The 19,800-nt window shown below is 37.3% G+C and overlaps 1 protein-coding gene across 3 annotated transcripts in view; it reads left to right on the plus strand.

The window, feature by feature from the left end:
• The window catches only part of GRM1 (glutamate metabotropic receptor 1), a 388,457-nt gene that overhangs the window by 340,600 nt on the left and 28,057 nt on the right, over positions 1-19,800 (plus strand). For all 3 annotated transcript variants that reach the window (XM_002922790.3, XM_011229357.3, XM_034669260.1), the window contains exon 7: positions 9,034-9,964. In XM_002922790.3, the coding sequence (XP_002922836.1) occupies positions 9,034-9,964 (931 nt within the window). The remainder of the gene's footprint in view (positions 1-9,033; positions 9,965-19,800) is intronic.

The raw sequence follows: 19,800 nt of genomic DNA on the forward strand, positions 1-19,800 counted from the left end.
GGTGGATGGTAACAAGCTTCTGCATGAATTTTTCCTAAGGGTTTGGACTGTGGCTTTAAGCACAGGAGAACCATTGAAGAATTCAAAGTAGCAAATAGCATCATGATATTTATGTCTCAGAAAGATGCACCTACTAGCAGTCTGAGGAGTGTAGTGAGACGGGATGAAAAATAGAAGCTAGGAATTATTGCATTGGTTCAAGTGAGTAATTTCAGAGGGCATGGACAAGGGAAGCTGCAGCAGGAATGGAAGAATATATGAATGCAGGAGACGGTTTACTAGTAAAATCAATGGGAATCATATGGATGGACATTGTATGAGTTTGTAAATTTCATAAGAGCAATGTTCTAATATATGAATTTTGTTTTCCATGGATACTGGTATGAGCTCACACAAGAGAGGTGTTTCACAAATACTTTTCACAAATTTTAAGACTAATAGAGCCATAGAAACTGTTGTCCGAGTACATACAGACCTTGTCATTTAAGTAATCTCATCCCTCCTTTTAGAAAAGGGAAGCTGAGGCCTAAAGAGGTGTCCTTGTGTGCCCAGGGTCATGCAAATAGTTAGAAGCAGAGCTCAGTTCACTAACTCCTGATCCTCGCTTCCCTGGGTGCGGTTGAAAATCATTAGGAAGGGTAACATTTCTGATTGTTTTTTACTTTTTCATCTGTTCCCAAATAAGCATAGCAACTAAGAAATTGTATGACTTTTTCAGAACACATCAAAAACAGCTGCGTAAGTAGAACCAGGTCACATAATGAAAATTTTACTTATTTAGTGGAAGTACCTTGTAAAATGATAATCTTATTAGAAAAAGTTAATCTAAAATGAGTGTCAGAAAGCTTTAAGAAATTATTTAGTACAAAAACTTTTTTTAAAGAAAAGAAAGTTAGATTAGAATACATTTGAAGATTAAAACTGTATCTCACTCATATTTTTATTCTGTCACAGAAAACTGGTTTTCAACTTTAATATGCCTAAAAATTACCCAGGTATTACCCACTTGCAGAGATTCCTGTTCACTAGTTCTGAGATGGGACCCAGCAAATTCTGAGGCACCTGGTTCCTGTCCCATCCTGTGAGCAATATTACTCTCTGGCTCATAGTCTAGCGCCTTGAACATAATAGCTGTCTAATAAATGTTCTATTGAGAGAAATAGAAAGAAGGGACTTACCTAAGTTCATCCAGGTCAGTACGTTTGGTTAATAGAGAAGCCACTATGAGAAGCCAGGGTTTTTATCCTGGGTCTAACTTACCTCCTGGTTGCATGCAATAGACTGGCTTGGAAAAGCATTTGCAGCCACTTTTGGACAACAAGGCTTCTCTCCCACTCATGCTGTGCCTCTGTTCATGTCTTTATTCTCCTTCATAGTGTGTGATTCCTGCTGGGCCTTTTTGTATCAAATAGGGGGTTGACTTACTAGTCAGTCCTCTCTGCTATTTGACTGAGACTACAGCTGACTGGGAAGAGGCTCAAAGACAAAGCTAGGCTTTCTCAGGTTGATTTTAGAAATCAGAAGCCCTGGCTTTGAGGTGTAAGAATTTTTCTTTAGTCTACATTTTTTGGGGCTTCCCGAAACTTTTCCTACTGCTCCATTTTTACTTTGATTGGGGCTTATCTGATACCTGGTAAAGAACTTCTATCCTATTTTAAGACATTACAATACAAAAAACGTTTTCAAAAGATCCAATATGTTGTAATAATTGAACTCAAAGTCATATATTTTATTCACATTGTGAGATCTTCCATTGTGGGTATGTTTTTTGCCCACTTGCCCACTGAGGATGATCACCATTGATTTAAGGCTCTTTGAGTGAGTAAAGCATGAAAAATATCCTCCTTCACTATACTTAGATTTTTAATGTGATTATCTTTCTAAAATCTTTAATCTATCATCCATCACGTGTAAAAGTCAAGTTAGTGTTCAAATGAGTTGAGCCAAGCAACAACTCAGACTGTCCTATTCTTATAGCAACAAGCAAGTGGCTACTTTTGAATCATGTATTTGATTATTGTGCAAATTTTATGTTTAGGGTCTTTCAGAATACACATCTCTGATTAGTTTATACTTAGATTTAATGACACCTGTCATTTCTGGATTCCTTTCAGCCTTACACATGAATGGACAATGAGGTCTCATTTGCCACTCATTTGGTGCCATGTCAGGCTCAGAGCAAGTGTGCACTACATGGCAATGTGTTGTTGGCTGTTGCCATGGTAGCAGTAGTTGTGAAAAGAGAAAACCCACAGGCAGAGAATACCAAAAACCAGTAAAAATACTCAGAGGAGTAAATGCATAGCCTTTAAGTAGGTGTTTTGTTTTCACAGGTGGATTTTTTTTGACTGAATTTTAGTTAAAATGAGAAATCATTCTTCTTTAGGAAATGGTGTTTTTTACTGAAGGTAAAGTTTGCTAATACACATAAAATTATTTTATGAGCCAGCTACTTTGCATATATGCTCCGAAGACTCTAATATTAATGAATTAAAAGCATGTTTATAAATGCGTTATTGTTTTCATTAGAATATATTGTTTGTTGGCTATAAAGAAAAAAATAGTATATTACTTAGAGGAAGCAATTTCTGAACGTGTCAAGTTTCCCATATTTTCTTCTTGGGAAAATGTACATTTTAATTCAGCTTTTAAATTTCACACTTTATTTCTTATGATGCATAAACAGAGATCTCTTCTGCCACAATATAAAACTTGACAGTAGTTTAACAATTCATAAACCAATTATATGTAACCTGATGCTACTTATTCTTTTAAAAAGTCAAATAGGAAAAGAGGATTCCTCAGAAAGCCACCACTCCACTAAATTTTATCATTAAACATAGAAAATATTATAAAGTTATAGGAATTAATTAATTTTTACTATTTTCCCCATCCCAACAGTGGCTATGACCTCTTACATTATCTATTCATTTACTTAATTTTATATTATACATTAACACCTACTTCGCGAGCATTTTTTTGAGAAACGGGAAACATATAGGTGAATGAAATAAAGTTTATAACCTAGGAAAGAGCTTCCTATGAAACTAGACATGTAAACATCAATTTTAAATCCTACAACAGGAGTATGTACAAAATGTCATGTGAACACAGAGAAAAAAGCAATTATTTTTCCCTGTGAAGAGAAGAGCCTTCACAGAGAAGGTGACATTTGAGTTGAACACTGACCATGAAACAGAATTTCTCCTTGTAGGTAATTGATATTCATGTAATAACATTAAAGAAAACATTTTGATGATGCTTTATTGATTATGAAGTATTATTGTTACTGCTAAAATGTCTGAAGACCTTTTGGGTAGAATAACTGTGGACTTTATTTCTTGATTCAGATTAAATTTGTCTTAACCTAATTAGGAAGAAATCCAATATTAAATTGTAGCTTCCTCCAATGAACAAATATTTGTTTAAAAAACCAAGAGTAACTTCCTGTTCCTCAAATCAGAGTTATTATCACTTCTCTTGGATTTTGCTCAGTAATTTGTAGTCTGCTTGAAGGAAATGGACTTATCTGATAGCTCTGGATTCTCTGGATTCTCTGGGAAAAGTAACTACAAATACTGCCAGGTCCCTAAGTTTTTGAGGTTTTAGATATAGTATGCACAACTCACATAAAGGCTTTTGCTTTTGGGTGCTGGGGGTTAGGTAGGGCCAGGACAGTCTTCACCACTAGTTGAAGTTAACTCCCATTCCTTCCAGGTTTGAGACACCCAAACACATCTGGGGGTTAGACAACTCTTTAAACCTCAGAACGGGACAAAAAATACATTACATATTATATTGCATATATGGGCAATATGGATATCACAACTAATTTTTTCAAGGAATCAAAGCTAATGCTTCTCAAATTTAGGATGTCTAAAAATAACAAGGAAAGGAAAGAAGAAAAAGAAGGAGAAAACAAAGCCGGTTCAAAATATAAATGATCGGTCCCTATCCTCAGGTGATTCTGTTTTGGGTGGTTCTGGATTGGCATTGAAAAGTCTGGTTTCCCCTTAGGGAAAAGAATCTAGGATCTTCACAAGAAATAAAGCAATCACAGTAGAGTTGTAAGTATATTGTTTTGGGGTGTTGTTGACATAATGCTATTGTTACAGCACAGCATACTTATATCTCCTTCTAACATTTGTGTATAGAACACTGCATAGAATAGGCTTAATTTACAGCTAGGCTTAGATGACTCTGATTATCTGTGGAGATGCCTGATTACCTACCTGTCTTTGACTCTTGGCTACATTAAGGGGACTGCTATTTATAATATGTAGTTCAGAGTTTGAAACTCCACTGGTGACAACCAAAACCAGTTTGTTTACTGATGGATTTCAGCTGACATATTAGATAGGCTGACTTGCCCATATGACTTGAAGGTCATAAAAAGACTTCACTGGGAACTTCTGCCTTGAGCTCTCAATTCAAAGGTGAAGTGTGTCCTTGTGAGAGTAAGCATCTTAGAGAGCTTGCACCGGGATATCTCTTTGCCCCTTGGTGCTTACTTGCACTGTCTTTCTCTTACTATATTATACATTTTGCCTTTAAGTAAAAACATTCCACGAGTGTATTCTGTGAATCTCCTGAGTCCTGTCAAATATCTGAACTTGTGGAATCTTTGCATGTGCAAAAAGTATCATTATTGAAAGTTAGTATGATATACCTAACAGTAGCTTGATATAATTGAATTATTGAGCTAATGATTGTCTAGGAAAACATAGGTTTAGGCAAATACTTAATTAGTAGTAAGGAGAACGCTAAAGACAAACTCAAATTTATATAGTTTTAAATCAGTAAAAAAGTATGAATAAGAAAGTATACAAAGGGAAGTATGATATACATAAGAATCTTCTTCAAATGATCTTGCACAGAAGACCTTTGTATAGTCATCAGCTTGCTATAAATTTCTTCAGTTAACAGTCAACTTCCATGGGCCTTCAGCTTCTGAAGGCTCTCTGCAGAACCTCAGTTTAAAATCACTAAGGGGTGTAAACTTCAACAATATTAAGGTTCCTTAATTATTTGTCCAGAGGGTTGGGAATGAAGACAGACTTGCATAATTTAAATTCATGAATAAGTGCTCCACTGAATATGTTCCCATATCACTAGATTGACCAATTGGAATGTGCTCACTAAGACCACAAAATCTAATCATATTTTAGCCTTTGTAAGTATTGTGGCTTTTCAACAGAATGTTTCAGCCCATCTGCAAAATAAACACACTGTTTAAACTAGTGCATATTCATAAACCATAGATGGAGAACATTGTATACAATCCCTTTGGAGCAACTCAAAAGTTCTTTTGCAATTGTTTCAGTTAGTGCCTCCACCTTTACCATTTGTCCTAATTGATTTAATTACAAATGAAGCATGAACTGGCCACATCTGCTATCCTGGAAGTGTTTCCCCAATAGTGTTTAATTTTGTGGCCAACTTGTCCCTACTGAAATGAATTCTTTCATTTGTTCCATCAGGATTTTATCAAATGCCTAGTACTAGGCATTTGTACTAGTACAAATGGTACTATCAGATAGCCATTCTGGTTTTGTCAGATACTACCTTCATGAATCTTACAATACAATCATGAAATTTCTGGAATTTCTTTTAAGCACTTCTTTTCTGGCCACATTTTTATATATATAATTGAATACTTGAACTTCTTCATGGATTTGTTACTATCATAAATTATTTGTTTTATATGAGATGCTTTTGTTAGGATTTTTAGTCAGAGCAGTCTGCTTAGCTTGATAATCTCTGAAATATTTCTATCGTATTTCTAAGTATTTTTATAGTAGCTATAACTTTTAACGGTACCTTTTTTTTACTGTGAACCTACCACAATGAGCTATGGTTCTTTGATATGTGCTGTGCTGTTAATACATCTAGATTATGGTGCATCATTTTCATATTTACACAAAAAAAGAAAGATTTATGACAACCTAGATACATATGATAATCTATATGTTTATGTGCTCTGTTCCAATCCATCTTCCTATTTCTTTTGTCCATAGGGATTTTGGGGCTAACGATATTCCTTAGATAATTTTTAAAATTATACATGGTATAGGTATTTTCATGACTAGAGCTGTCATAATTTGGTCCATCTGTAGGGAACCATAGTACATTTTGTCTAGAAGTTAATCCTACCTATTAAAATTGTGGGTTTTGTGTCATGGAGAATAATGTACCCTTCTAACAATAATCTCAAATACCAGTTGTGAGTTGGGGCATAAGATTATTAAAGATTTTCACCATTTCTGTGGTTTTATTAAACCAATTTATCTGATGTTCTATTAATAGTGAAATTACTTGTGGACATAAAGACACCTATATCAGGTATTGCCTCCCTTGGGAGTTCAGAGGAAGGACAAGGAGTTCTTGGGTATCAGTGTTTGCCATGGAGTTAAGTCACTGGACAGACTTCAAATAGTAGTCCTGAATTTTAGCTAATGTGAGACCTTGGTCCTTTAAATGACACTTCTGTTTGAAGTATCGATAGGTTTCCTTATCTACAGGTTCCCAAATCAGGGAGAATAGAGGCTCTTTTAGTTGTTTTACCTAAAGATCCGCAACTATATTGATTTCTAGCTTATTTACTTTTTTAAGTCTATCTAGAAATATCTAGTCACATACTGGATATTTTCTAAGTTAGTAATTTTATAGTTTAACATTTTCTTCTGTTTGGTTCCCCTAAATCAGGTCTGAGCCCATTTACAAAAAGAAAAGGTACAGTTTTTCTTGTCAGGTGTTGAAGCTACCTCAGTATTGTTTGAAGATGTCATGGAGTCTATCTTTTATCTGTATTTAGTTCATAATTTTGCATATTTTTTGAAAGAAAAGCTTTCAAAATTGCTTTATGTAATGCATTTTCTATTTTTTAAACTTTATACTACTAGGTTATTTAAATCTTCTCTTTTCTAATATGCTGTTTTTAAACATTTTCCTCCATGAGGCTAACAATTAATTGAATTAATTGGTACATATCTGTAGTATAGGACAATAAGTATCTAACAAAAATCCTGAATTCTACAGAAAATATTTTGCCTGTATCCCTGAGGGTTAGGAAAATCATTAATTATATCTCTTAATTGGCTCTAGACCAGGGTTTTTTTAGATTTTATTTATTTATTCGACAGAGATAGAGACAGCCAGTGAGAGAGGGAACACAAGCAGGGGGAGTGGGAGAGGGAAGCAGGCTCACAGCAGAGGAGCCTGATTGTGGGGCTCGATCCCATCACGCCGGGATCACGCCCTGAGCCGAAGGCAGACGCCCAACCGCTGTGCCACCCAGGCGCCCCTAGACCAGGGTTTTAATTCAACTTTCATTGATCTGACTTGTGTTCTAGAAATATAAAATGTGGTATTTTTTTCTAATGAAAGCTCTAAGGACGACTAGCTCATTTACAAAACCAGGTAAAGTTGCATAGAAAAAAGAATGAAAAGAGGGTTAGCTTTCAGAAGGTTGTAAAGGCCTTGACAAAGACTACATTGGAATTTGAATTTTATTTAGCAAGCTCAGTATGCTAGTTAAAAAAAGCTGAGTGTTGACTATTCAGTATTTTATCTCCTTATTTGTTTATAGCCCTCTTAAATATTTTAATTCATTGAAAATGTTCTATCAAAAGCCCCCCCATAATAGTTCTTGTTATTCTAAATTACCTATCTAATCATTTTTCTAAACTTTATCAAGGAAATGAGAAGATTTAGGATTAAAATGTGACTTTTTAGAGGAAGCGGAAGTTCTCCCAGGAAGGTGAGACTCTGACATAGATAAACCCCTGACACACAAGAGGGAGGGGCCACTGTGATCAGTCAAGACTGTGTGCTTGTGAATGGCTGGAGCTCGTTTACTGCATTGAGTCTGTTCTTACTTGGGTCATTATGAGAAGCAAAGGGTGACACTGACTGATTGGCTTGCAGAAATCATGTTCTTTGAGGGAAGCTGTTGTTGACTGAACAGGAGTAAAACAGGTTCTGATGGTTCTTGTTCCCATGGCTGTAGAATGATGAGTCTTTTCTTAGAGTGATGGACATATTTTTATTCTCACAATTTGGGAAATACTGTCCCAAACCAAACACAAAGTTCTACGAAGGGTTGCCTCCAGGACCTGACAAATTTCTCTCTGTCCATGAAATACAAAAAAGACTTTATTCTCCATCTGAGAGAAAAGAAAGTCAGGTATTTAGGAACATCTCTCCTTTCAAGAGATGGGTGACAGGCTATTTCATCCTTTCCTGGTATGTCTGGTAGAAGCTGATAATGCAAAGCCCTCAGATACCACAGATGGATCGTATGTAACTCAAGGGGTGAGACAAAGTGAGTAATATGCAATAAATGGGAAAATGCGGATTCTTCTGAAGAATTCAATTAAAATTTATGTTTAAAGCACTCTGCAGGCCACAATAGTACTTGTCTATGAGCTGGACTTACCTCTGGACAATAGCTATGTGAAAATAAAAGTTTTGTTGGTGTATTTCTTACTTACTTATTCTATTACATTATTACTATTTAACCTTCCCGGGAAACACAATTTAGCTTCCTTCTTTTTCTTTTTCTGAAAGTGTAGAACGAAGTTCCACCCACAGAGTAGCATCCATTTATAAAGCTGGTGTTGGGAGAAAAGATTATTTTTATAGGCTCAAGTATGTCACATTAGTCTTGTGATGAGACCAGGTTTGGGAACACAATTGTCTTGACAAGACAACGTGTATATTTATTGTGTAATAATGAGGCATTTAAAAAAATAATTAAAATAACACAAAATATGGAAGATGTGAACATAGCTATGCCTCTGGTAACCAGTAAGCAGTGTTATTAGTGATCAGCAGAACTCTTGTATTTTAAAACTGTTTTTCTTGGGGCACCAGTGTGGTTCAGCTGGTTAAGTATCTGAATCTTGATCTCAGCTCAGGTCTTGACCTCAGGGTTGTGAGTTCGAGCTCCACGTCTGGCTCCACGCTGAGTGTGAAGCCTACTTGAAAAGAAAAAATGAAAAAAAAAAAAACAAACTATCTTTCTCATTACAGGCTGTGAACCTATTCCTGTGCGCTATCTTGAGTGGAGCAACATAGAATCCATCATAGCCATCGCCTTTTCCTGCCTGGGCATACTTGTCACCTTGTTTGTTACCCTCATCTTTGTGCTGTACCGGGACACACCGGTGGTCAAATCCTCCAGTCGGGAGCTCTGCTACATTATCCTAGCTGGCATCTTCCTCGGTTATGTGTGCCCTTTTACTCTCATTGCCAAACCTACCACCACATCCTGCTACCTCCAGCGCCTTCTGGTTGGCCTCTCCTCTGCCATGTGCTACTCTGCTTTAGTGACCAAAACCAACCGAATTGCACGCATCCTAGCTGGCAGCAAGAAGAAGATCTGCACCCGGAAGCCCAGGTTCATGAGTGCCTGGGCCCAGGTGATCATTGCCTCAATTCTGATTAGTGTGCAGCTCACCCTGGTGGTAACTTTGATCATCATGGAGCCCCCCATGCCCATTCTGTCCTATCCGAGTATCAAGGAAGTCTACCTTATCTGCAATACCAGCAACCTGGGTGTGGTGGCCCCTCTGGGCTATAATGGACTCCTCATCATGAGCTGTACCTATTATGCCTTCAAGACCCGCAACGTGCCCGCCAACTTCAATGAGGCCAAATATATTGCCTTCACCATGTACACCACCTGCATCATCTGGCTGGCTTTTGTGCCCATTTATTTTGGGAGCAACTACAAGATCATCACCACCTGCTTTGCAGTGAGCCTCAGTGTAACGGTGGCCCTGGGGTGCATGTTCACTCCCAAGATGTACATCATTATTGCCAAGCCCGAGAGGAATGTCCGCAGTGCCTTCACCACCTCTGATGTAGTCCGCATGCATGTTGGCGATGGCAAGCTGCCCTGCCGCTCCAACACTTTCCTCAACATTTTCCGAAGAAAGAAACCAGGGGCAGGGAATGCCAAGTGAGTTATCTGACCCGGTTTTACCTACTCCTCTCTCTTTTCTCTTTGCTTCTATTTGACTAAATCATGTTCTTCCATTTCCCCAACAGTTTGCATTTCCTTTCTTAATCTTTTCCCCTTTTTTCTAAATTTCACATTCTCTTGCAGTAGGAATACTAAAGGTCTTCTTTGTTTTCATTCCTTTGAAAAAGCAAGGATCATGTAGCGACAACCAGCTGAGCATATCTCTATTCTTACCTAGAATTTTCAGCTTCTTCTCTGCTAATAATTTTTTCCTTTCACATGGGTCCTCGCCTTTATGGAACATCCACACATCTCTGAGGTCTGGATTGAAATGCAAACTCTAGTTCTAATTTCTAGTTTACACTATGATTGAATAAAGTTTCTGAGTTATTTTTATCACTCTGGAGTCTCACTATTACTAATCATGGGTTGGAAGGAAGGAAATTAAGCACCTGGGGAAATTTGACTATTTTATAATTTGAATGCACCTATCAGCAAGTCTGTCCTGAAATAAGTTCCCCCCTTAAGCAACTGTCCTATGCCCCTCTTATTTATTGAGCATTAATGGATTATAATAAAGCAACTGTCCTACCATGCCCCTCTTATTTATTGAGCATTAATGGATTATAATAAAGATGTTCCATAATGCTACATGTGAGTTTTGCTACCTTCACTGCAAGGTCACAACCAGAATGGTTTGTTTCTGAGCCATAAAACACCAAAAGTAATAAGAAACTAAATAAAGGTGAGGAGCTCCAAAATGACACGGATGCTAGAAGTTCTAAAGGTAATTGACCAACCAAAAATTGCTCAATTTTCCCCATTAGAAGTGTTAATTTTTCTTTCCAAAACAATCCTTTAAAAGTGAAGAATTTTAGTACAAATAATTATAACATATACATTGTTGTATGTTTTTCACCCACCTGAACAAGCCAGCAAGACGAGGGGAATGGGTGTTATTTTCCCCCATTTTATAAGGGAGGAAACTCAGTCACTGTGAAATTCTGTGACTTGAAAGTGTAATTCTATTTAGCTAGATATTCTTTGCCTAGGTCTTAACTGGCGTGAAATTTCTCACCTTATGTCAAAAAGCATACATGCCTTAAACCTGTGTTTTGTATCTTTACTTGCCAAGCAGTACCATGGACATTCTTTACAGAAATCATATAATTGGTTTAAGGATCAGATGGAGGAGTCTATGGAAAAAAATTTTTTTAATCCATGGTATTATTATTATTGCAAATAATAAACAATAATTTTTTCATGTTAAGGATTAAGTTCATAATGCATGCTTACTCATTGCCATATCCATTTCAAGTTCTATTATAAAACACTGATAGTAAAACTTGCTTAGTCATTTTTTCCCCTTGCCTGGTTTTTCATGCTAGCCAGCATGCCATCAGAAGCAGCCCCCTGGCAGGGACTTATCAGTAAGCATGAAGGCAAATCAACAGTGCCATGAAATGAGAAAAAAATAATAGACCATAGCCATAGAGTCCAGATGTAAAATGGCGTCATAACAATTTTCATTAAGAGGGAAGGAGTGAGAAGAAGCACAATGAGAAAGGAGAAAACACTCTTTAAGCTGGGATGTTCGTAGTCACTAAGAGATTTCCTTTGTCCCATGTCATATGGCTTTATGAGAGTTCCATTCTACCACCTACCATTATGCATATCCATGTTTCTGATTTTTCTGCCTTTATTATGGTTCTTCAGAAACTTTCATGTGATTTTTGGTCACGGTCATTTCTGAAAGCTGTTCTAACCATTTAATGAAAGAAGAGACCTATGTGATGGGGATATCTTGTGTTGGTACCCAGGGATATGCATTTATGGAAGCTCTGCCAATGATTTTATGTACACTTGTACATAAAACTCCATAAGCACCTGTCCAAGAGCAGTGACTGATGAATATTATACAGTGCTTGCTGCTGGGATAAGCTGATGAGACTTTAACAATGCTTAGCAACCCTCTGGCAACCAGGCGTTGTTGTACATTCTGATCATCTTCTTGCAGATGGAACTCCTTTCCTTATAAGCCTGAGAATATCCCTTTCACTATTATGAATTAGGAAATAAATTTTATTTGGGATCCTGCTTTTAAGAGAGAAATCAGCTTGTTCTAAATTGGATTGGTTTTCTAGGAAGTGCTGTTTAACCAATAAATTGCTTATCTATTAGCTATAATTTATCAACACTCTCAGATTATTATGGTAGGAAATATACTTCTGATTAATAGCATGCAGCTTTCTTAGTACAATCTGTAGCTTCTGCAAGATGTACCAACAGCTGAGCTGACCCACGGAGAATAATTGATGCCAAACTTCTATGGAACACAGCCACTTATTTACTTATTTTTCTCATTTATTCTTCTGTGGCTTCTCTTATAACTCTCTATGAGACTGTAATTTTAAAATCATAATAATCTCACTGCCTATTTTTTACCTTTTTTATTGCTGTTTTATGTGTTTCTGGTTTGTCTCCAAACTTACAAAAACCACAACAATCTAATATTTTTCTACAGCAACTAAAATCTAGCAGAGTTTTGCCAACTGGAGCAAAGGGGCTGAAAACTCTGGAGAGCACATCACCCAATGAGTTTATTACCATTCTGGATGTGTAATTCCTACGTTTATGGTGCACTGAGGGTGTTCAGCAGCCTGCATATGTAGCTATAAACACAGAACAGCTGCTGTAATGAAGGGCTTCCAACTGATCTATCTGTTTGAATATTATTGTGAGGAGTTGCAAGTCTGACTACATCCTTGTAAGAGGCTGTTTCTGAGATACTTGGGAGGGATGAAGTCGTGGGTCTGTTTTTGCAAAGTTTTCTGCAGTTTTTTAATTTAATTTACAGCTAACCGTCTGATACAACCAAAGGTCTAGGCACTTGCTTTACATTTTCTGAAATGTAATTTAGGAGTTAAACCAATAAATTGGCTGTTTAGGTCACTTACAGTTTGATGCCCAACTAAGCATAATCCTACCCTAGGAGATTGATTGAATAGTATAATCGCCTTTGACATCTCTAATTTCTTTAGCTGAAGTAACAATGTATTCTGATAGGAAAATATTTAAGTTTAACCTATTATAAAGATAGTGGTAAAATTCTTTCTTGGCAATAGAATATAGAAATTCCTAGGCATTCATAATTGAGTAAATTATTTAGATCCAAATTACTTATCACTTCCTTTTAAGGAAGATGAGTTAACACTATGTAACTGAAAAATTAAAATATTATGTAAATGACATGCTTCTTTTAAGAAATAGGTATATTAATGACTAAATGTCAAACTAACACTTCTAGTTATTTTCTGGGTAAATAATCTCAATGAGTGCCAATCTAATGACACATGGAGCTGAAATGTGACAGCTCACCCCTATAGCCTTTTGCATGCAAAATTAAAAACAATTACAATCACAAAAAGGCATTAGATTGATGCAAGGAATAATTTTAAAACCTAGGTTCTTAGGTGTGCCTGGGTGGCTCAGTAGGTTAAGTCACCAACTCTTGGTTTCGGCTCAGGTCATGATCCCAGGGTCATGCGATCAAGCCCTACCCCTGTGCTCTATGCTCAACTTGGAGTCTGCCTAAGATTCTTTCCCCCTCCCTTTCCCTCCTCTTATGCTTCCCCCCACACACACACTGCTTGAACTCTCTCCCTTTCAAATAAATAAAATCTTTTTTAAAAAGTATAGGTTCCTAAATAAATAGAATATTATTATGTTCTTGCAAGTGTTTCTTAAGCATTTGAATGTATGTTTCTCCTGAGTGCAAAAGCTAAGTGAAATACTAAATGGAATGATGCTCTGAGGAAATTTTCCTCTTGGCCTGCTGGAAACATTGTTTTGCCCACAAGTAGAGGTCACTAAGCCTGCAGCATTCATGATTATGCCCTGGGTATGCCTTTTAATTTGTCTTTCTTCCTTTGACTATGAAAGGAAATATGATAGGGAGCCAATAGACATCATAATCAAATAGAAATAACATGTTTTCTTTCATAGAAAGAACTCAGTTACTATTCTAATAAGCTTGTAAATGAGGAAATCTGTCATTCTGAAATTATTTTTCCTATAATCATACAATAAATGGCTTTAAAAGTATTGTTTAAAAAACGAAAGTATTGTAATTATTCCCTTGCTTTTAGAGTAAATATCAGAAGATTTTATCTAAGTACTTGTCATAGAATTTTACTATTTGATAGTAACATTTACGGAGGATCAACAGTTTGTTCATTCATTTATTCAATCAGTCATTGTTTCAACAGTAAGCTTAAAAGGACATAGGTACTTGATGTGGTGCTAGGTGATATTGAGGATAAAAAAAGATATAAGAAGCAGGCACTGACTGTACTGATCTTGCGATATAGTAAGGGAGACACACAAAATATAACTAACTATACTGGGTTAGGGGCCATAATACCACAATATAACATTTTGAGTGTCAGGGAAGAAAGAAATTAGGTCCAGCTAATGGAGCATATCTGCAGAAGGATAGGACAGAATTTCTTAATAAAAGTGGCATTTGAACTTGGCCTGAAAGGATGTTTTTCAACAGGAGAAACTGCTATGATGAGACCATTTTGCATATCAAGTAAATGAAACTTTAGAAATGTGAATGCATTTTCCGGCCACACCATGGAATCTGGTATGAATGGAGTACATGGAGAGGTGTAGTGGTGGGCAAATTTGTCCTGCAGAAAGAGAACAGATTATAGATAATGATCAATGTTCTAAGCAGCAGCTTAGGTATTTTTTGTATAAACTGCAAGGTGCGTTAAAGATTTTTATGATGTTTTATGGTCATGTGTAAGCTTTATGGGAAGAGAGTGACTACCAAAAGATGAGTTAATAGAGTGCTACAATAACCCAAATGACAGTTTTAGAGCAGTGGAGTGAAAGTCAAACCCCAGGTATGAATATGAAAAAGTTTTCTGAGCTTGATCCATTAGGGTTGGATTATTGGTTTGCAGGGAGGAAGGAAGAAATAAAAAACGAGAATACAAGTCTCATGATTTGAGCCTGTGTGACTGGAAAAATACAGTGAGCATGAAGGCGGAATACAGATGTAGTACTGGGGAGATGTTGATGAGTTGGGTTTCAGACCTACCAATTGAAGATGCAGTAAAGGCATTCCAAACAGAGGCAGCCGTAAGTTATTTAGAAATTTAAGTCAGGAGCTCAAAAGAAAGGTCTGAGCCAGAGCTCTAGATTTGAGGCTTAATTGTCAGAATGTTTAAAGTGGCCAAAAGAGTGGTTATGACATAAGAAGAGAAGAAAGTAGGAGGAAGAACATTAAGGAACACTTGCACTTGAGAGATAAGATAAATAAGGAAAACCTGAAGGCAATAAACACAAGGGAATCAAAAAGAATGGGGGAAACAGGAGGACTGCAGTATCCTGGAAACCAAGGAAGAGACTGTGCCTTAGTCAGCTCTGGTTGCCATAGTAAAATCCCACAGACTGGGGGCTTAAACAACAGACCTTTATTTTCTCACAGTTCTGGAGGCCAGAATTCCAAGATCAGAATGGTTGATTTCTGGTGAGACCTCTCCCCTTGGGTTGCAGATGGCCACCTTCTAGCTGTGTGCTCACATAACTTCTTCTCTGTGCAAGCTTGGGGAGAAAGAGAGGGAGAGGGAAGAGGAGGGAAAGAGAATATTTGGTCTTGATTTTTGTAAGAGCAACAGTCCCAGATGAGGGCCCCACTGTCAGGACGTCTTGTAACCCTAATTACCTCCCAAAGGCTCCACTTCCTAATGACATCACACTGGGAGTTAGAACTTCAACTTAGGAATTTGGGGGGTGGGGAACACAACCATTCAGTGTATAAAAGACTATTTCAAGAAGATAGAGCTTGGGATCCTTGGGTTCCCCAAGGATGGAGATTCTATAGTTATCCTTGAATGGTTTCAGTGGTGTGATATGGGTAGAATTTCTATTGCAATAAGCTGAGTTTGGCATTAAAGGAAGTTAAAATTCTAGATAGTATTTAAGGAGGGAGGAGTGACATAAGAGAGAGGAGATTTAAACTTGTTTGTATCTAAGAAAGGAGCCAACAGAGAAATAAAAATTAAAATATAACAGAGAGATCATGTGGTTTATGCTGAGCCACCTGACCCAGACCTCTGCCATTACAACACAGTCATTTGCCATCTATTGACAACTCTGTGACCAATGAAGCATCAGCTCTGAAGAACATGTTAGTTGTGTTTGATACTAGTTCTCACTTAGCTACATGTGTGTTGCTTGACATTAGAAAAAACAAAAGATAAAAAAGATCAGGCTGGAAATTTATAGGAATTTTAATTAAAATCCAAAAATTCAGCCCTCTGGACTTACAAATATTGAGTATAGGATTTGAGAAGGGACATATAAAGTCTGGAAAATAACATGTGCTTTCCTGGAACGATTGGCAGAGCTAGAAGATTCATGGATAATAAGTAGCAGTCATTTGTAGAAGAAAGAAGGATGTTGTGGATCCAGAGACAGACTCAGTTGGGGCTAAAGCAGGTACCTTTATTCAGCTATGGTTAAAGGGAGCTGGAAATCCTTGGATCTCTCCCTGACAGCCAGTCATATTGCCTGAGCCTGCCAGCATGAGGACATTTTATTTGGGGTAAAGACTTACACCCCCTGAAAAACCAAGGCAAAATGCCTTCACTTCCTTAAAGATGCCACATTTTGTCACCTAGAAGCACATTAGCCGTAATTTAGAATGAAAACAGGTAAGTCAGTATGTCTGTCACATGTGCAGAAGTTCCTGCTGCAAGGGACCAGCTGCAGAGGCCACGGGCTTATGTGTGGCAAAGGGGTGCATGACAGGATGAAGAGGGGATGGACGCAACTTGTCCCCCATCAGGTGCAGCAAATTTGCAGTCACCATTGTTTTCTTGTTTCTTTTTCCTCCTGTTAATAATATGCTCATTCTGCAAATAACACAGAAATAGCTCCTTTTAATACTCATATTTTATGTTTTCAAGTTCTATACTGAGACCATAAGGTGCAGATTATGTTGCAGCTTCAAAGAGAATATAGTTCCTTTTGGATATAGGTCACCTTCTATATTTCTTTCAAATTCAAATAAACTTGCACGACTGACCCATATTCAAGTTCCCAAACTTAATGTATCCTCATATGTTAACAGTACATAGTTTTTAAACTGAATTCAGAATATTCTTTTTAAAAAAGTTATTTATTTCAGAGAGAGAGAGGTGAGGGGCTGAGGGAGAGAGAGAGAGAAACTTTAGCAGACTGTGCTAAATGGGGAGCCCGACCCAGGGCCCAATCTCATGATCCTGAGATCACAACCTCAGCCAAAACCAAGAGCCGGACGCTTAACCGACTGTGCCACCCAGGGGCCCCTGAATTCAGAATATTTCATATGAATATCCGTAGTGGCCCAAGAGAAGTCCATATAACACATTTGTGCAAAGAAACTAAGGCTTGAAAAATTCAAGCCATTTTTATAAGAGAAAGAGATGGGACTAAAATCATTGTGGGTTGTTTAATTTTTAAAAAACCATCACTCTAATAGCTATTTATGTCTGCTACCTCAATAATGTATATATTCATTCATGCATTCACTAAACTGAATAAGACATGTAGACTGCCCTCAAGAAGTTCATGGTTTATTGGTATAACACACCATTACAATAAAATTGGGTGAGTGGGAGCGATAGGAAATGGTATAGTGTGGTGATTCAGGTGGATGGGTGAATTTAGAGTCCGAAGTTTATTGAGTATACACCCCACTCTATGAAATAGTCACCTGTTAAATGAAAGAAACTATTGGAAGACCCACTGGAGACCTTCAGGCTGAACCTGACCATGGATGTTCTCAGATCATGAGAACAAAGCCTATAGACTCACTAATTAGAACTCTTAAGCTGCAAGTTATAGAAACCAACTTAAGCTAGCTTAAGCAAATTTATTTTCCACATAGTAAAATTTCAATAGCTGTTAGCTAGTGACACTGAAATTATGAAAATAGGGGACGATGTATGGGAGTTTCTATAGTAGCGTAAGACTCTGCATTACACCATCCTATAAAGAGAGTTCTGGAAACTGGCGGTACGCATCAACATTATCATTAGTTCATGATATCTATGCTGTGTAGAATGGAAGAACATGTATCTGCTGAAAGTGGAGGCATGCAAGTGTTACTTAGTGTGAGATGTGTGTGGGGAAGGACATCCTGTTTGACATGGCTTGGCAACCTGTCCATGCTTGGCCACGGCTAAAGAAAGATGAGGTCATTTGCATTCCATCTGTTAGTGTCCAGTGTAAAGTGTTACCTACTCTAAAGGGAAGCAGACCATGTGAGCAACATGTTTGTAAAGCTAGTTCAAGAGCAAAAGCGTTAACACCTTGCAGAATGAAGAACATAAGAAGAAGAAATTACAGCGGATTTGTAAGCTTCAGATCATGAGAAGAGAGCCTTAGGCTCCTTAATTAGAACTCTCTGGCTGCAAATTATAGGAGCCAATTTAGGCTAGTCTAAGTAAAAAGGGGTGGGCTATTTAACAGAAGGAATATAAGGACTACTTTCAGATATCCCACGGTAACAAGATTTGGAATGCTTCTGGGCCACATGGGGGATTGGGCTCCTGAGGAGAAACGTCTCAGGGTCACCTCCTGTCTCCTCCCTGCCTGCCTCCTTCATCTTCTCCTCATAGATCTGCTTTCTCCATGTCACGGGCCCTCATGGTCCATCCAAGAACAATCATCCCAGTGCTCCTGAGTTTATATGTTGTTATAGATCCAGCTATCCGAAGAGACTGCTTTCATTCTCTCTACCCATGTGTCTCTACATAACACAGAAACTGATTGGCTAAGCCTGGCTTATGTGTCTCTCTCAATTTAAAGAGGTGAAGGACAATCATCTCTCTATGCAAAGCATGAGTGATTATTCCAAATTCTAGTAGGTATGCCAATGGAGAGGAAAGAAAATGTCATAGCTCTGACACAACATTTATAATAAAGGTATGGAGTATAGAATCAAACAAATTAAAAAAAAAAAAGACCTGTCTTGACTACCCTCATAAAGAATCCTGGCCATAAAAGGCTGCTCAGTTGCCTCAAGATGAACGAAGAGGAGGGGGAAAGGTGTTTTGTTTTGTGAAAGGAAAATAGATCATTAGGACAATGTCTTCCAAATGAATTAAAATACATATAAATTACAGGCCAACAATAAAATATTACTTATTATTAACATTGGTTATTAGAATAGAAGAAGAAAACGATATGACTATAATTTGATTTTGTTTCAGAAGGGGTAAACGAAACCTCCTATGATTTAAGGCAGCTTAACAATACCCTCTATGCAAATTTTCTTCAAGATAAATGAGTCCACTGCTAACAAAAATAAGCCAACTCCCTAGCTATTCTGTGAAATATATTGAAAATCAACTCCTTAAATGAAATCAATAAGAAATATTTTCCTGGGATGCCTGGTTAAGTGTCTGCCTTTGGTTCAGATCATGATCCCAGGGTCCTGGGATCGAGTCTGGCTCCTTGCTCAGTGGGGAGCCTACTTCTCCCTCTCTCTCTGCTGCTTGCCCTGCTTGTGCTCTCTCTCTCTCTCTCTCTCTGACAAATAAATAAATAAAATCTTTTAAAAAAAGGAAATATTTTCCTTTTCCCGATTTTCCAGCTATAAAAATATATAGTCATTTTTCTCCTAGTAAATTCTCTCAAACACTGTGGTAGTTAATATCATTTTCCATTTTGTACTGCTTATGTTACTTGGCTTAGATGGCTATGGGATGCGTAGTTGGAATGTGTTAACAAAGAAAAAAAATAAAGACATACATGATCAAAGATTTAAATAG

This window comes from Ailuropoda melanoleuca, chromosome 10 (genome assembly GCF_002007445.2).
Source record: "Ailuropoda melanoleuca isolate Jingjing chromosome 10, ASM200744v2, whole genome shotgun sequence".
NCBI lineage: Eukaryota > Metazoa > Chordata > Mammalia > Carnivora > Ursidae > Ailuropoda > Ailuropoda melanoleuca.